General features: G+C 46.8%; 1 protein-coding gene across 1 annotated transcript; it reads left to right on the top strand.

Annotated features, from left to right (window-relative positions):
- The first annotated feature begins 1254 nt into the window (after window positions 1-1254).
- Window positions 1255-4119, top strand: LOC109735412 (proline-rich receptor-like protein kinase PERK15). Its single transcript, XM_040387340.2, has 7 exons — window positions 1255-1749; window positions 1783-2103; window positions 2212-2805; window positions 2883-2953; window positions 3035-3111; window positions 3225-3534; window positions 3623-4119. Exons 1-7 carry the CDS (start codon window positions 1482-1484, stop codon window positions 3833-3835), a joined length of 1854 nt encoding a protein of 617 aa, XP_040243274.1. The 5' UTR covers window positions 1255-1481; the 3' UTR covers window positions 3836-4119.
- Window positions 4120-19213: the final 15094 nt, after the last annotated feature.

The raw sequence follows: 19213 nt of genomic DNA on the forward strand, positions 1-19213 counted from the left end.
ACTAATTGTGATTTCAGTGTAGCCGAATATGATTTCAGAAGTTTTAGGTACACAACAGATTGCAGCTCTTCATGCTACTTCTGAATTACATGATACCAACACGACAGCCGCTGTACCAGGGACCTGGCTCCGCACATTCACTCAATATGTTTCCCGAAATATAAATTGTTATCTGTATTATGTGTGTGATATGTTTTGCCTGAACTTGTTCATGTCCACAAATCCACATTTCATGATTTTATTTGATCCATACCTGCAGGCAGGTGCAGATGTAAAATCTACTGACCCCGGCACTCCCTTGCCCCTTGGTGGGGCCAACTACTGATTGATGCTAAAGGGTGGTGCAGACTATAGTATCCCAAATACTCCAGTGTGTTTTATTTTAGTTTACGGCGCATTATTTTGTAGTGATTAAAATTACAGCTTTGTTAACTGGATTTTTCTACATTACCCCATAACATGGCAACAGCCAATGTGCCATGATCACCATGGTTGACAGGCACTACACTGGAATCGATCCGCGCCTTCATGGACGAGAATGTGGCTGTCAGGCCTAGACCTGACGATCTGAATCTCTCAAATTCTCTCAAGAAACCTGATGTAACCGAAGCTGCCGCCCAGCGTGACATTACGGCTTGGCGCCGAGCCAGTCAATCCCTCCCCTCCGTGACGCATCCAACAGCTCACAATGAACTTACTATTTCGGCACTGTTCACCGTCCGGCAAATCACCTTTCTTATGCCGCTTCTCCCATTTGATGTTACTTATTATACCGTGGACTACAAGAGAAGGACTTCGACAGTTCGACTCATCAACTGGCTCAGCTACGGCCTGCGATGGCACGGTAAACACGAGCATTAATGCGGTTTTGACAGCTCCGCTCCAGCGGCCTTCAACCCCCCGTTCTGCCTTCAGGCTAAAAATGGAGAAAACATAAAGGACAGCAATGGCGAGTGTCCAAGAAATGTGAGGAAACCTACGCCACCCAAGCCTACTTCCCTTGCCCCGTCTCTCCAGCTCCGTTTCGACCCCTTCTTTCTCTTCTTCTTTTGCGAAAGAACAGGGGAAAAAAGGAAGGTACATCATCATGGATGCTTCGACTCCCTCGCGTTTTCACGTCTTCGGTTCGAATTTCAGTGTCGCAGAGCCGAAGAATTTAATTTGTTTACCATGAAATCTGGTTTTGCATTTGCGTGGTTACCATTGTGTTGTTGTTTTTTTTTTTTTTTGCGAATAAGCGTGGTTACCATTGATCCTTTTTTGCGGGAATTTACGTCGATTGCAAAATTGGTGATCATCTTAGGTCTGAAATCTCTAGCTCGCCATGGCTGCAGGGGTTCATTATGGGGAGGGCGACGGCGGCGAGGAGCTAGCGGCGTTCCGACCCAGAGCATCTTCTGGGGGGTGGAGTCATCTTCACCGGGAAGAGCTCCATCGTGGCGAGCTGCGCGGGACGCTAACGAGGAATCCTCCCATCAGCAATGGACGACTCGCCCCTAAGCCGCGGACCCCTGGGCCCCCTGCTAGGTAGTGGTCCACTGGACCCGTCGTCGTCGGGAGATTCAGGTGGCTCGGGTGGATCGCCGTCGGGAGATTCGGATAGCTCGGGTGGATCGTCGTCGTCGGAATCCCCGCCGTCTCCCTCCAGCTCACAATCGTCCACGCAGTCGACCCCGCCGCCAGGGTCCGAGGACTCGGCGCCGTCGCCGCCCTCGCCGTCTCTGTCACCGCCGCCGGCTACGCCAGCAGGTACCAGCGGGTCGCCCCCGGCTACGCCAGCAGGTACCAGCGGGTCGCCCCCGGGTCAATCATCGCCGCCGGGATCAAATGCCATCCCGTCTCCGCAGGCTCCGAAGAACAGCGGGGGCGGCGACGGCTCCTCGGAGAGCGGGGGCGGTTCCAAGGGCGGGGGCGGTTCGAGCGGCCGCGGCAAGGGCGGGAGCAAGCAAGACGGTTCTCCTCCCGTGGAGGCCGTGGTCGTCGGCGTGGTGATCGGGGTCCTGGTCTTCGCCCTGCTGCTGTGCATCGCCGCGTGCGTGTGCTGCGCCAGGAGGAAGAAGAAGAAGCCGCCCATGGCCATGCCCTTCTACACCGACCAGCATGGTACGGCCGGCGCGCGCGCGCATCGCATGCATCGTGCCCATTCCATTCACCATGGAGATTCTTGGCAGAGATCTAACTATGACCATGGCGGCGCGCGGGCGCGTGCAGGGAACGTGTACTACGCGAACAACATGCCGAGCCCGTGGCAGCAGAGCGGCGGCCCGTCGGACGGGCACGGCGGCGTGGGGTGGCACCTGCAGTACCCGCAGGGACAGGGGCCGCTGAGCGAGGAGATGACGATGAGCGGGTCGCACGGGTCGGGGTCGTCGATGCCCCCGCCGCCGCCGGCCATCTTCGGGTCGCAGAGCTCGTTCACGTACGAGGAGCTGGCGTCGGCCACGGGCGGGTTCTCCAAGGCGAACCTGCTGGGGCAGGGCGGGTTCGGGTACGTGTACAAGGGCGTGCTGCCGGGCAGCGGCAAGGAGGTGGCGGTGAAGCAGCTCAAGGCCGGCAGCGGGCAGGGCGAGCGCGAGTTCCAGGCGGAGGTGGAGATCATCAGCCGCGTCCACCACCGCCACCTCGTCTCCCTCGTCGGCTACTGCATCGCCGGCGCCTCCCAGCGCCTGCTCGTCTACGAGTTCGTCGCCAACGACACCCTCGAGCGCCACCTCCACGGGAAGGACCTGCCGGTCATGGACTGGCCCAAGAGGCTCGCCATCGCGCTCGGCTCCGCCAAGGGCCTGGCGTACCTGCACGAAGACTGTAAGTTTCTTCTCCTCTTCTTCTGGCCACATCGATCCATGGCGTTCTACGTCCTTCTGATGTCGTGCATTATCAAGGCAATCCAAGGATCATCCACCGTGACATCAAGGCGGCCAACATTCTCTTGGACGAAAATTTCGAGGCCAAGGTGATTAATCTGTGAGATTTGTGAATCACAGTGCACGAAATTTGTAAGATTTGGAGTGAAAACTGGTACGAATGTTGGCAGGTCGCGGATTTCGGGCTCGCCAAGTTGACGACGGACAACAACACCCACGTCTCCACGCGCGTCATGGGAACGTTCGGGTGAGCAGAGCACGCACGCACGCTGAGCAGAGCAGAGCAGCAAGTGTCGCCATTGCGGCACCATGGGAGCAGAGCTCGAGCGTTAATGTCTTCTCCGCTGGTGGCTCGTGCAGGTACCTGGCGCCGGAGTACGCCTCCAGCGGCAAGCTGACGGACAAGTCGGACGTCTTCTCCTTCGGCGTCATGATGCTCGAGCTCATCACCGGCCGGCGGCCCGTCGACCCCAGCAACTACATGGAGGACAGCCTGGTGGACTGGGCGAGGCCGCTCCTGGCGCGCGCGCTGTCGGAGGGCGGCAGCTTCGACGAGGTGGTCGACCAGCGCCTGGAGAACAAGTACGACCGGCAGGAGATGGAGCGCATGGCCGCCAGCGCCGCCGCCGCCGTCCGGCACTCCGCCAAGCGCCGCCCCAAGATGAAACAGGTGGAGATCGATCGATCGATCGACAGCTCTCGATCGATGCTGAGCAACTCGCCGTGAGCTGACAGTGATTCTTGCACCGTTTGTACAGATCGTTCGCGCGCTGGAGGGCGACGCGTCGCTGGACGACCTGAACGAAGGGATGAAGCCAGGGCAGAGCATGATATACAGCTCCGACGAGTCCGGGAGCTACGCGGCCAACATTAACAGGCTTTGGCAGGTCGCGTTCGAGAGTAGCGAGGAGTACACCAACGAGTACAGCGGGACGGGGGAGTCGGGGGAGACAACACAACGGCATCACTAACCATTAATCCCTTCGAGGAGCTCTTCACCGTATATATGGATCTGTGATGTAAGTTGGCCGTGTAAAGGGAATCGTTTGGTGTATATACGTACGAGGACGAGGTGTACACTATGGTTGATGATGATGTAACTGCTTCAATGCTTGTGAATCGGTGCTGTATTATCGTCTAAATTTGATGTATCCGTGTACTTACATGATGTAATGCGCAGCTCTTCGGTTGTATTAGCTCAGTGGAAAGAGAACTTCAATGGAGAGCCTCGATATGTGGCATTGTTAGAGCATCCCTAGTCCTGTCCTTAAAATCCTTTGACTCCTAAAATATTTCTGGTTTGAGGAGTTAGAGCATCTCTAGCCCTTGATGGATGATCTAGCGGCCAATTGGATCGTACGCTAGATTGAATTGTGCACTGTACACTTTATAGTCGGTCGATCAGGCGCAATCGATCGTACTAGGGTTAACCTTAATGTGTGTGTGAAACACAAACCCTAGCCGCCACACTCCCTCCACCTAGATCGCGCATGCGGAGCTAGAACCCTGACGCGTGATGCTCAAATTCTTGTACATGTGGATACCTTGGAGGTGTTGTACATGCGGTGCTTGGGTGAATTGTTCATGGGATGTGGTAGGAGTTGTACGTGGGATCGCGGGGAGGAGGAGTGTGACTACATCGGCATTGACGCATGACATCGACAGCCTTTCACTGCATTGCGCATCAAGAGGTAATTCATGGCTCCATTGTCGATTACTTCCAGGATTTCCTGGGATCAATGCGGTAGAAAATTTTGATTTATGCTAGCGTAGCCTACATGTTATCCTACAGGAAAGACCACGGATGTCCTCGTCCCCTCCACCGCGATTGGCCCCCCTCCAATGGCACCGGCCAACGCGAAGAGGCACCGTCGCCCGACAGTGAAGGAAGACATCCCCCCCCCCCCCCCCCCCCCCGCCGAGCTTACGCCATCTTCTCCACCTCCGGTCACTCCGCCTCATCCGCCGCCTCCTACAGCCACCGATGTCGGCGAAGAGGATCATGCTAGAGAGGTGACTAACACAATGTAGAAGATGTAAATACTCTTCTTCTTATTGTTTTTTGATGAATGTTGACAATGCAATACAAAAGGTAGTTGAAGAATCACATGATGTTCATATTTGGTGATGATTTTTTGTCATTGTAGTGCGCAAAACAAGCCAGACAACTTGTTGGATTTCATTACGGTGTTGGGTGATAGCAACACCATTGATCTCGATGATATTGTCATGTCTATGGCGTATGAAAGCCAAAGTGATCGAGGGAGTCTCAAAGTAGAGGGGCTCGATTGACCCACAAGGCCACAAGCTATGAAGAAGAAAAATGGCGAGGTCGGTGAACTACAAGGTCAAGGAGGTCATTGTGTTGTGCGATTCTTGGATGAACATCTCACTTGATGCCACAGTTGAGTCCATCAAACCAATGAAATCTTTTGGAAGAGGAATTAATGAGCATTGTGCAAGTCGTGTGACTATTACCTCCAACCACACATAATGATCTCTTGCCCACCTTTGGAGTGTCATCCAAGATCAACACAATTGTTTGTCCAGTTGTGTTGATCATCTAAACATAGCACCACTGAGTGAAGTGCCAATAAACGATTATGAACCAATCATCTAAGAGTGCAAGCAACGAAGCAAATAGGGGTGGCATTAAGGGGTCCTCTCTCACCATTGCTACAAGGGGCTCCAAGTAAATGAGAAGTGAGCTAGGAAAACCATGAAATAACACCAACAGTGGCAAGATTGAGCGTCTCCATTGATGCTGAAAGTGCAACTGATCCCCGGCTGGTTTTGGTAATTCATAACAACATATAGCTCATTGAACTAATATCCTCTCAAGATGAATATTTCAGGAAGCTCGGTGAACGGCATGGCATGGACTAGAAATTTGGACCCCTCAAAATGCTAAGGACACATATGGGCAAAAGCTCAAGACTATTCATTTTATTTTAAGTGACCCAAGATCACATTGACTCCATAGGAAAGGCAATACTATTAAAAGGGGATGAGGTGTTGCTTAATGGCTTGCTTGCTCAAATGCTTAGTGATATTGCTCCAAAGCCCTCAACCACTTTCTCCATCCAAATATGTCAAAACCCTAAACTCCAACTCGGCCCCACCGATTCTTTCTATCCGGCGCCACTGAGTTCATATGACATAGCCACTGCCAGAAACCCTAACAGTTCGGTCTCACCAATACGGGTCTCGGTCTCACCGAGATGGCCTTGCCAACGCTCTATGACTTTTGCATTTATTTCGGTCTCACCGAGTTATGCAATCGGTCTCACCGAGTTGGCTTGACATTCTCTCTATTGCGTTATTGCTTCAATTCGGTCTCACCAGTTGATGCAATCGGTGCCACCGATATGATGTTTGCCCTAAAGCCCTAGCACATCGGTCCCACCGAGTTGTTCCAGTCGTTCCCATTGAGATTCCTAATGTTCACATTTTGAACTAATCGGTCCCACCGAGTTTAGCTATTCGGTCTCACCGAGTTGGGTCAAATGTGTGTAACGGTTGGATTTTGTGTGGAGGCTATATATACCCCTCCACCCCCTTCTCCATATGTGAGAGAGCCATCAGAACGTGCCTACACTTCCATCATACATTTTTTGAGAGAGAACCACCGACTCATGTGTTGAGATCAAGATATTCCAATCCTACCATAAGAATCTTGATTTCTAGCCTTCCCCAAGTTGCTTTCCACTCAAATCATCTTTCCACCATATCCAAATCTATGTGAGAGAGTTGAGTATTGGGGAGACTATCATTTGAAGCACAAGAGCAAGGAGTTCATCATCAACACACCATCTATTACTTTTTGGAGAGTGGTGTCTCCTAGATTGGTTAGGTGTCGCTTGGGAGCCTCCGTCAAGTTGTGGAGTTGAACCAAGAAGTTTGTAAGGGCAAGGAGATCGCCTACTTCATGAAGATCTACTCGAGTGAGGCAAGTCCTTCATGGGCGATGGTCATGGTGGGATAGACAAGGTTGCTTCTTCATGGACCCTTCGTGGGTGGAGTCCTCCGTGGACTCGCGCAACCGTTACCCTTTGTGGGTTGAAGTCTCCGTCAACGTGGATGTCCAAAAATCTCTGTGTCTTCATTGCGTTTGCACTCTCCAAACCCTTCCCTTTACCTTCATATGCAATGTTCTACTTTTCGCTGTTGCACTCTTAGAATTGCATGTGTAGGTTGATTGCTTGATTTGTGTTAATTGCTAAAATCGGCCCACAACTAAAATTGGGAAAATGATTGATTTTGATTTGGTCAAGTAGTCTAATCACCCCCCTCTAGATATACTTCCGATCCTACAAGTGGTATCAGAGATTTGGTCTCCTTTTGCCTTGATTTTCATAGCTTTGGTGATCATAGCCTTGGTTTCACAACTTAGGAGAGTATGGCGTTTAGTGAGGGAAATTACCACCGTAGAGGTCATTGCTTTGATGGTACTAATTTTGCTAGTTGGAAGCATAAGATGAAAATGCATATTCTTGGTCATAACCTCGCCATTTGGGCTGTTGTGCATATTGGATATCAAGGTGATTTCTTTGAGGATGGAAAAGAACCAGATCATGAAGCGACAGCGAAAGAAATGAAGATGTTGCAATACAATGCTCAAGCTTGTGATATTCTCTTCAACGGATTGTGCCCCAAAGAATTCGACAAAATCAGCCGCCTTGAGAATGCAAAGGAAATTTGGGATACTTTGGTTGATATGCACGAAGGTACCGAGTCCATCAAGGAATCCAAATTGGATGTGCTTCAAAGTCAACTTGACAAGTTCAAGATGAAGGATGGTGAAGGAGCTGCCGAGATGTACTCTAGGCTTGCTCTCATCACAAATGAGATTGTCGGCTTAGGAAGCGAAGAGATGACCGACAAATTCATCATCAAGAAGATCCTAAGAGCCTTGGATGGAAAGTATGATACCGTGTGCACCTTGATCCAAATGATGCCCAACTACAAAGATCTCAAGCCCACGGAAGTCATTGGTAGAATTGTTGCTCATGAGATGTCACTTAAGGATAAGGAAGAGCTCCACAACAAGTCAAGTGGTGCTTACAAAGCTTCAAGTGATGCTCCTACAACATCAAGTGAGAAGCAAGTCTCCAATGAAGAATTGAGCTTAATGGTGAAGAACTTCAACAAGTTCTACAAGAATAGAAGCAAATAGAGAAGCTCCAAGTCAAGGTCCTACAATGACACTACTCCAATGAGTGTACGGCTCCCTACACGAAAAGAGAAGATTCACCAAAAAGGAGGAGTAGAAGAGATGAATCACCTCCAAGAGAGAGAAGGAGTAGAGATGATCGTTATAAACAAAGACCCTCTCGTAGAAGCAAGGATTCGGAAAGGAAGGACAAGTCATCAAAGAGCTACACAAGACGTATACATTAAGCTCACATTGGTGAATGTGTATCCGGTTCCGACTCCGACAACTACTCCGAGAGAAGCTACCACTCTGACTCCGAATATACTCAAGATGAAGGTGTTGCCGGTCTTGCACTTGTGTCATCCAACTCCTATGACATATTTGACTCACCAAATGAAGGAATTGGAAGATTCTTCATGACTAAAGGCCCTAAGGTATCACACCCCAAGTATGTTGATTTCAACAGTGATGAAGATGATTTGCTAGGTGATGATGATTTACTTGTTGACAACACTAGTGATGAAAACTATGATGAACTTGCTAATAAAGATGAAACGAGTGACAATGATAAGAAGGAGATTGAGCGTCTAACTAAAGAACTAAACACTCTTAAGTTAGCGCATGAAACAACTCTAAAGGATCATAGAGAGCTCCTAAGGACTCATGAGAAGCTATGCTTCAAGAAGCTGAATTTAGAGCAAGAGCATGAGTTCCTAAAAGCTATCAATGATGATCTTCAAAAGAAGAGTTCTTCTTATCTTGCCAAACGTCTCCTCTTGTCTACTTATATGCCACAGGTAAGAAATAAGAGCAAGAAAGATTCTTCCTCTAGTAGTAACAATAACCATGCTAAATCCAATATTGTTGCTTCTAGTAGTCCTCTTGATTCCCCTAATGATTCTCTTATCCAAGTTACACTTGAGCAAGAAAATAGCTTATTGAAGGGAATTATAGAGAAAGGTGTTTACAAGAGCCTTGCCAGAAGTAAGCAATTTGAGGAAATTGTACGCAAGCAAGGAAGGCACCGGAAGAATCAAGGTGTTGGTTTTGAACGAAAGTTCAATGCCAATGGATTTGAGTGGGAAGAAGATCAATACCCCAAGACGAAGTTCGTTCCTCAACAAGAGAAGTATGACCCCACTTCTTTCAAGGGAACACAAGCTCAAGATGATCTTCCACCACAAGACCACAAGCTAAAAGGCAAGGACAAGCTTCAAGAAAAGATTGACTCATTTGAAGAAGCTCGTAAGGCCATGGTCAAGTGGGTTCCCAAGACTACATCAAGTTCTACTTCATCAAGTACGACTACAACTCCAAGGATTCCCATAAAGTTGATGTGGATCCCAAAGAAGAACTAGAGTGTTCTTGAGGGTGACTCCACCAACATACTTCACTCATATTCATTTTGGCAAGGACATGTGCAATCAACTTCCATATCTTGCACTAGTTCATGGAGTCACAAACCCTCTTGTTGGTAAGACAAGGGACAAGGTAACCTAATGCTTTCATGGACATCATCACATGTGTAATTCACTCTTATGTCTATGGATATCCTTGCATGTTCCTTGTGGGACTAACCCATGTAGGTATTGAAAGTGCAACACTCCAATGGATTTCTCCAAAAGATCTACATCAACATTGAGCATCCACATCTTCAACATCTACATGAAGTCATCATCGACAAAACCTAAGGTTGGCTCATCCCTCTTTGGGGGATATCACATCTAGGGGTAGCTTTTCTCTAAGAATTGAGCTAAAGCATCTCTAATGGTGTGAACACATCAATGCTTTATGTAAAATTGGTAACCCCACTTGTGCTTAAACAATGAGTATGACCTACGATCAAATGTTCTCATTTGACTCCTTAGTCAATATACTCATATATAGATGACCTAGTCATCGCCAATTACTTGATAGATGCTAGAATTGTTTGTGCATGCTTGGTCACATATATCATTTGCTATCTTATTGTGTGAGCATGTTGGTTGCATAATTTCTCCATTCGAGGACATCCATTGTGGTTTTAATTGTTTGGTTTTTATTGGCCAAATGGATGGAAAAGAATGCCTAAGTACCCCCTCTAGCTATCCATGCTTTTTCTCGTCTCAACGTCTATTCATGCCACATCACAAAATTTTGAACAAGTCTTTTTCGGACCCTCCGGGTGAGGAGCACTCGGAGCCACCGATCCGTCAAGGGCTGGCTTCCAAAACCTTCTTGTGAATTTTGGTCAGACCAACACATTCTTACCTACTCCCACCAAAACCACTAGATTGATCTAGGTTTTCCCCTCAGTGCCACCGATTACAATGACCCGGTCTCACCGAGTTGCAGTAACTGCAAGCAGTTTTGCATATCGATGCCACCGAGACATTCCATTCAGTGCCACCGACAACGTCTGGGTATATATACTCTACGTGCCCGTTTGGTTGAAAATTTCTTCAAACCTCACGAGTCCGCGCCCCAGCACTGCCGCCCCTTGGTCTTCGGATCATCGTCGTCTCCGCGTGTGTGTCGTAGCCGCAGGTCTCCGCTACTGTCAACGGGATTCCTCTCCGCCGTTGCCGCCGTAGCGAACCGTCACCAAGTTAGGGTATGTGTAAGTGCATCTAGTGCCCCTTAGTGATTTTGGTGTATTGAAGACTTATAGGTTAAGGGACTAATGTGTTTATGAGTGTACACAGGTCTATAAGTCTATGAGGAGTTTGATATTTAAAGAGAAAGTCGACCCCTAAAAATGAAGTTCTTCGACTGAAGACTTTGGATTTCTGAAGACTTTCTGAAGACTTTGAAAGTGAAGAAATTGGTGTGACCTTGAAGACTTGGTATTCATTTGAGGAACATGAAGCGTGAAGACTTTTGTTTTTGTAGTTTCATTTTCTCTTTCTTGAGTCATAGGAAACACCGTACTGTTAAAGGGGGTCGAGGAAATACTAAGGAAAAATTTCCATGTGATGCTCAACTCAAAATCCTACACCTACCAATCCCTTCGAGTGAAGCCATTGGAAATCTCATACAGTTCAGTCATATTCTTCAGTGACAGAGACGAAGTTCTTCTGGTCTCTGAGGAATTTGTTCTGACCGAGGAGTTAGGAATTCGCCAGTGCGGATTGCCTACACAGTGAGGAACATGATAGCCCTGAGGAATTCGATACTCAAATTTCCGACCGTTGCTGTGCTATGAGCCAGCTGTCCCAAAATATCTACCCACCTAACGGTCATATCATTGAAGGGCATTTATGTCTTATCATGCCGGGCTGCTCCCTAGGCTATAAATAGCCGCTCCCTACAACCACTAGCTGGTTGGCTGCTCCGAGAGAAACTGACACTTGTCATTTGAGAGCATCCCATCCTCCGAGGACTTTGAGCGAAAATCATCAAGTGAGGAAAACCCAAACCCAAAACACCCACAAACCCAAAGTGCTTGAGCATCACTAAAGAGATTGATCCTGTGTGGATCCGACGCTTGTTACCTTTGAAGACTGTGCTTCTTCCAGACGGTTAGGCATCATGGTCTAGAGCATCCAAGAGGAAATTGTGGATCGCCGAGTGACCGAGTTTGTGAAGGTTCGGAAGTCACCTGAAGACTTACCACGAGTGATTGGGCGAGGTCTGTGTGACCTTAGCTCAAGGAGAATATGGTGAGGACTTGGTGTCCTGGACTGTGTGTTCAGGACTGGGTGTCCGGGACTGTGTGTCCTCAGGTTTAAATACCTAGCCGCTCCAACCAGATCTACAACTGAGACAGCAGTTGGAACTGGTCTACCAAATCATTGTCTTCACCAAGACAACTGGTTCTATTTCCTCAACTCTTTCATTTCCTCATAACTGTGTTGTGCACTTGTTCATATCTGTGTTTGAAGACTTTGACTGAAGACTTTCTCAATTTCCTCAGTTCAATTTCTTCAGTCTGTTTGTCTTCATCCTGTGCTATCCTGTGTTTACGCTTTCTGTACTCTGTGCTTGTCCTCATTTCATCATGATGACTATGCTTGTGTTCTGCTATGCATACTTTTGAGTACTTATTCCGCTGCAAGTAGTTCTTCGCTAAGGAATTTCCTCAGCCACAAATTCCTCAGTGAAGAATTCATAAAAATCGCCTATTCACCCCCCTCTAGTCGATATAACGCACTTTCAATTGGTATGAGAGCAAGGTACTCCCTTGTTCTGTGTGATTTTGGTTTAACCACCTGGAGTTTTAGTTATGTCGACAGCAGGTATGAAGAAAGTGACATGCCCCATCTTTGACGGTCACGAGTATCCCAAGTGGAAGGCCATGATGAAGAAGCGCCTCATGGCAATGAACAGCGAACTGTGGACCGTCACTGAGATTGGTCTTACCGATTTGTGCAAGACGGCGGAAGCTGATGACATTCGCAAGTACACTCTTCTCAACCTCACGGCGAAGGACGTCATCTGCTCCTGTCTGTCTCAAAATCAGTTCAGGAACATTATGCATCTCGATCAAGCGAAGCCTATCTGGGACCGTCTCTCTGATGTCTATGAAGGTCATCGAACCCGTCATGATCCTTGGTTGAGGACTTCAAGGAATCTCTCAAATCAATGACATTCGAACCAGAATCATCATCCTCCTCACCATGCCTTATGGCAGATGGTGAAAAGGTAACTGAATGCTATCTGTCTGAATCCAGTGATGATGAATCTGGTGATGAATTTGGACCCAGTTATGTCAAAATTGCTTCCCTTGCCGCTAAACAACAAAGAGCTTTGGAAAAGGTTCACAACATGCTTAGTAAGAGCGATGATATGTTGGGTGAAGAAATGGATCAGTCAAAAGCTTTGGCTGAAAGTCTTCAGAGACTTCATACTAAGTATGACACCCTTCAAGATCAACATAACACTCTCTTATCTGATCATGAGAAGCTTTCTTATGAATTTCTTCAAAGAAAGCAAGATCTTGAGAAGCTAAGAGTGAGTTATGAAGATCTTCAGAAGGAGCGCGATTCATTACTTGCTCAACAAATCAGCGCTGCTCAGGAAGAATTTGTTCCTGTTGGAAATATGCCCTAGAGGAAATAATAAAATGGTTATTATTATATTTTCTTGTTCATGATAATTGTCTATTGTTCATGCTTTAATTGTGTTATCCGAAAATCGTAATACATGTGTGAATACATAGACCATAACATGTCCCTAGTGAGCCTCTAGTTGACTAGCTCGTTGATCAATAGATGGTTATGGTTTCCTGACCATGGACATTGGATGTCACTGATAACGGGATCACATCATTAGGAGAATGATGTGATGGACAAGACCCAATCCTAAGCATAGCACTAGATCGTGTAGTTCGTTTGCTAAAGCTTTTCTAATGTCAAGTATCATTTCCTTAGACCATGAGATCGTGCAACTCCCGGATACCGTAGGAATGCTTTGGGTGTACCAAACGTCACAACGTAACTGGGTGGCTATAAAGGTGCACTACAGGTATCTCCGAAAGTGTCTGTTGGGTTGCCTCGGATCGAGACTGGGATTTGTTACTCCGTATGACGGAGAGGTATCTCTGGGCCCACTCGTTATTGCATCATCATAATGAGCTCAATGTGACTAAGTAGTTAGTCACGGGATCATGCATTACGGAACGAGTAAAGTGACTTGCCGGTAACGAGATTGAATGAGGTATTGGGATACCGACGATCGAATCTCGGGCAAGTAAAGTACCGATTGACAAAGGGAATTGTATACGGGATTGCTTGAATCCTCGACATCGTGGTTCATCCGATGAGATCATCGTGGAACATGTGGGAGCCAACATGGGTATCCAGATCCCGCTGTTGGTTATTGGCTAGAGAGGTGTCTCGGTCATGTCTGCATGATTCCCGAACCCGTAGGGTCTACACACTTAAGGTTCGATGACGCTAGGGTTATAAGGAAGGTTTGTATGTGATTACCGAATGTTGTTCGGAGTCCCGGATGAGATCCCGGATGTCATGAGGAGTTCCAGAATGGTCTGGAGGTAAAGATTTATATATGGGAAGTCACCATACGGTCATCGGAAATATTCGGGGGTATACCGGTATTGTACCGGGACCACCGGAGGGGTTCCGGGGGTCCACCGGGAGGGTCCACCTGCCTCGGAGGGCCTTATGGGCTGTAGGTGGAAGGGAACCAGCCCTTGGTGGGCTGGGCGCCAACCCCCCTAGGGCCCATGCGCCTAGGGTTTGGGGGGAACCCTAAAGGGGGGCGCCCCCCTTGCTTGGGGGGCAAGCTCCCTCCTCCCTTGGCCGCCGCCCCCCCTCTAGATCTCAACTAGAGGGGCCGGCCCCCTTCCCCCTTCTCCCTATAAATAGAGGGGTGAGGGGAGGGCTGCAGCACCACATCCAAGGCACAGCCCCTCCCCTCCCCAACACCTCTCCTCCTCCGCGTGCGCTTGGCGAAGCCCTGCCGGAGAACTGTCACTCCACCACCACCACGCCGTCGTGCTGTTGTTGGAGCCTTCTTCCTCAACCTCTCCCTCCTCCTTGCTGGATCAAGGCGTGGGAGACGTCACCGCTCCGTACGTGTGTTGAACGCGGAGGTGCCGTCCGTCCGGCGCTTGGATCATCGGTGATTTGGATCACGACGAGTACGACTCCATCAACCCCGTTCTCTTGAACGCTTCCGCTCGCGATCTACAAGGGTATGTAGATGCACTCCTCCCCTCTCGTTGCTAGTAAACTCCATAGATTGATCTTGGTGATGCGTAGAAAATTTTAATTTCTGCTACGATCCCCAACAGTTCCTCCATGTTTGAAATGCATTGAACGTGAATCTGCTAATTCTTCACCTGAATGTTCAAATGCTTCTAATGCTACAAATTCTTCAACTGTCTCTGCTATCACTAATTCCTCATCTGAGGACATTGCTAGTATCACTGACGATGCAGGGCTGAAGGAATTGTACATGACAGGCATGTACAAAAGCCTCAAAGGGCATCAGACTCTTTGTGATGTGCTTAAAAAGTAGATCCTCAACAGGAACCCTAGGAAAGAGGGTATTGCCTTTGAGAGGAAACTCAATGCTGATGGTACATATTGGAAGCCTGATCAGTACCCCTAAACTTCATGGGTTGCTGCAAAGGGACCTCCAGTTGATCCATCTAATTTATCTGGCTTTACATGTGAATCTTTTCATTCTTCTGATGAGTCATTTGACTCCAACTATAAACTGTTTAAAAATCAGAATGGTGAAGTATTTGCTAGATATGTTGGCACTAACTACAGGAACGGTTCTCCTATGAAGAAAATCTGGGTTCCCAAAAGGTGCCTTGAAAGTCTTCAGGTGAATGTCCTCATGACACCACCTGTGAAGAATAGGAACCCCATATCAAATTCTTCACATGGACCAAATTCTTCATATGGATACAAGTCCTCATATGGACCAAATTCCTCACGTGGATCAAATTCCTCAAAAGGATCAAAGTCCTCATATGAACATCATTGTGCTAACAACTCTGTTTCGCAGGGAAGAGCCAAGGGCTATGAATATGAGCATTATTCTTCTAATCATTATGTTCATAAGTCCTCGAAGAATTTCTCTGCTTATTCATATGCTTACCCTAACTCCTCTTATGTGAAACGAAATGGATTGGCTTCTATGCCACCTTTTTCGTATGGAGCTCGCAGAGTGATGAACTCTTTGCCACCCCTTCAGATGTGGGTGGTGAAGAAAAAGAACTAATCTTTTATGCAGGGTCAGGTCTCCAGATGTGCGTGAACGTCTGAAGAATTTGCTGGAGACCCGAGAACTGCCTGAAAGGACGCAGGCTAATCATGAAGAAATGAACTTTCATTTCTCACGTCCTCATACTGCTTTAACTATTGCATTGCTTGATGAAATTGGTCTGATGAATTGTGATGTCATATTCTTCATTGATGAAGTATATGAAGTTCGTAAGCTGCACTAATTCATCTGCAGGATGATCAACCCAAAGCCACTGAGTGGGTCCTCGATAGTGGATGTACAAATCATATGACTGGTGACAAGAATCTATTGATGGATGCTCCCTTATCACCATCGCATCTGAAGCATATCATCTTCGCTGACAAAGGCAAAAGTCAGGTATTGGGTCTAGGTAAGGTTGCGATCACAAAGGATCGACACATGGACAAAGTCATGCTTGTCGAGTCCTTAGGATACAACCTTATGTCTGTCTCAATGCTTTGTGATCTTGATATGGTTGTTGTCTTTGGCAAGTATCGTTGTGTTGTGGTTATGGAAGCTGACAATTCCAAAGTCTTCGAAGGCTTTAGGAGAGGAGACTTGTATATTGTTGATTTCTCTACAGGACCGCAACCAGCCGTGTGCCTACTTGCAAAAGCTTCAGAAGGCTGGCTATGGCATCGACGACTTGGTCATGCAGGCATGAGGAATTTGCACACGCTTGCGAAGAAGAAGCATGTCATTGGCATTGAGAATGTCAAATTCCTCAAGGATCACTTGTGTGGAGCTTGTGAAGCTGGAAAGATGACCAAGGCTAAGCATCCAACAAAGACTATCATGACCACTACTCGCCCATTTGAATTGCTTCATATGGATCTCTTCGGTCCTAACCATTACTCAGCAGTCACAAATGACGCATATCTCTATGGCTTTGTTATTGTTGATGATTACTCTCGATACACATGGGTACACATTGTTACTTACAAACATGAAGTGCAGGAAGTCTTCAAACGATTTTCCTCGAGTGCTTCAACGAACTTCGGTGTGAAGATCAAACACATCAGAAGTGACAATGGAACCGAGTTCAAGGATTCTGGTCTTGATGACTATCTTGATGAACTTGGTATTACTCATGAGTTATCTGCTCCTTACACTCCTCAGCAGAATGGCGTGGTGGAGCGCAAGAACAGAACTCTTGTTGAGATGGCTTGCACTATGCTTGATGAGTACAAGACGCCTCGTCACTTTTGGATTGAGGCAATTTATACTGCGTGCCACATCATCAACAGGGTATATCTTCACAAATTCTTCAAGAAGACTGCCTATGAACTCCTCACGGACAAGAAACCCAATGTGAGTTATTTCAAAGTCTTCGGTGCTAAATGTTGGATTAGAGATCCTCATCACAATGCTAAATTTGCACCGAAAGCACATGAAGGTTTTATGCTTGGTTACGGAAAGGACTCGCACACCTACAGAGTCTTCAACAACGTTCTTCACAAGGTTGTTGAAACTGTAGATGTGCGGTTCGATGAAACTAATGGCTCGCAAAGAGAGCACCTACCTTCTGTGATAGATGAACCAACACCTGAGGAATCTATCAAGTTCAAGGCTACTGAGGATGTCATCCCTACCGAAGAATCTGCTGAAGAATTCATTCCAGAACGTGAAGAACGTCGAGCTAATGCACCTGAAGAAAATGCTGATCAAATTCCTCGACGACAACCAACTCATCCTTGCGTTGCAAAAGAAGTGCAAGTTGAAAAGATCATCGATGACATTGAAGCACCAGGTCCTCTCACACGCTCAAAAGCTTCACATTTATCTAACTTTTATGGGCACTATGCTTTTGTTTCTATCACAGAGCCCACTAAGGTAGATGAATCATTTCTGGAGCCTGAGTGGATTCAGGCCATGCAAGAAGAATTACATCAGTTCGAACTCAACAACGTCTGGGAACTGGTTAAACGTCCAGATCCTAGCAAGCACAATATCATTGGCACAAAGTGGATCTACCGCAACAAGCAAGATGAAAATGGCCTTGTGGTGAGGAATAAGGCACAACTTGTAGCTCAAGGCTACACACATGTTGAAGGAATTGATTTCGATGAAACTTTTGCACCTCTTGCTAGACTTGAAGCTATTCGCATATTACTTGCTTATGCTAACCATCATGATATCACTTTATATCAAATGGATGTGAAAAGTGCATTCCTCAATGGTAAGCTTGAGGAAGAAGTATATGTTGATGATATTATCTTTGGCTGTACTGACCAACGTTATAGTGATGAGTTTGCTTATATGATGAGTGAAGAATATCAAATGTCTATGATGGGAGAGTTGAAATTCTTCTTAGGTCTTCAAATTTGTCAACAGCGCAATGGCATATTCATATCTCAGGAATGTACTGAGGAAATTCGGCATGCAAGATTGCAAAGGCGTCAAAATTCCGATGCCCACAAATGGCCATCTTTGCACTGATGAAAATGGTATTGACTTCGACCAAAAGGTATACCGCTCCATGATTGGTTCTTTATTGTATTTATGTGCATCTAGGCCAGATATTATGCTTAGTGTTTGCATCTGTGCCCGATTTCAAGCTACACCGAAGGAATCACACCATAAGGCTGTGAAACATATTCTTCGATATCTAGCTCACACACCAACACTTGGATTATGGTACCCCAAGGGCTCGGCTTTTGATCTCATTGGATATTCTGACTCTGACTATGCTGGTGATCATGTGGACTGCAAGTCAACATCTAGTACATGTCATTTCCTCGGACGATCTTTGGTCTGTTGGTCCTCGAAGAAACAGAACTGCGTATCACTATCTACTGCTGAAGCTGAGTACATTGTTGCTGGTTCTTGCTGTGCTCAATTGTTGTGGATGAAGCAAACTCTCAAGGACTACGACGTTAATGTGAAGAATGTGCCTCTCTTCTGTGACAATGAGAGTGCCATCAAGATTGCTCACAACCCAGTTCAGCACTCGAAGACAAAGCACATTCAGATTCGTCATCATTTTCTTCGCGATCATGTGTTGAAGGGCGACATTTCTATTGAGCATGTGAAGACTGAAGAACAGCTAGCCGATATCTTCACTAAGCCCTTGGATGAGAAGAGATTTAGCAAGTTGTGGTGTGAGCTAAATATCCTAAAATCTTCAAATGTTCTTTGAAAAGGACACTCATCCTAACACTTATGGAAAATTGATGACTTAGATGTGCAACACATGAAGAAACGTTTTTCTTCAATCAATGAATAATAACACTCTAAGTGTGAAGAAATTAACGAAGAATTTGATTCTCAGAACCCTACGACAATTGTACGCGGTGTCTGAAATCATCATTCTTATACGGTGGGTCACGCCACCACCAAAAGTTGAAAATCTTCAATTTGAGTTTTTTCCTCAGTTTTGAAATTCCTCAGTTGTTCAAAATCTTCAACTTTGCAAAATCTTCACTGTTTCCGTCGTTTTTCTTCATTGGCTATATATATATATATATATATATATATATATATATATATATAT

This window comes from Aegilops tauschii, chromosome 4, assembly GCF_002575655.3.
Source record: "Aegilops tauschii subsp. strangulata cultivar AL8/78 chromosome 4, Aet v6.0, whole genome shotgun sequence".
NCBI lineage: Eukaryota > Viridiplantae > Streptophyta > Magnoliopsida > Poales > Poaceae > Aegilops > Aegilops tauschii.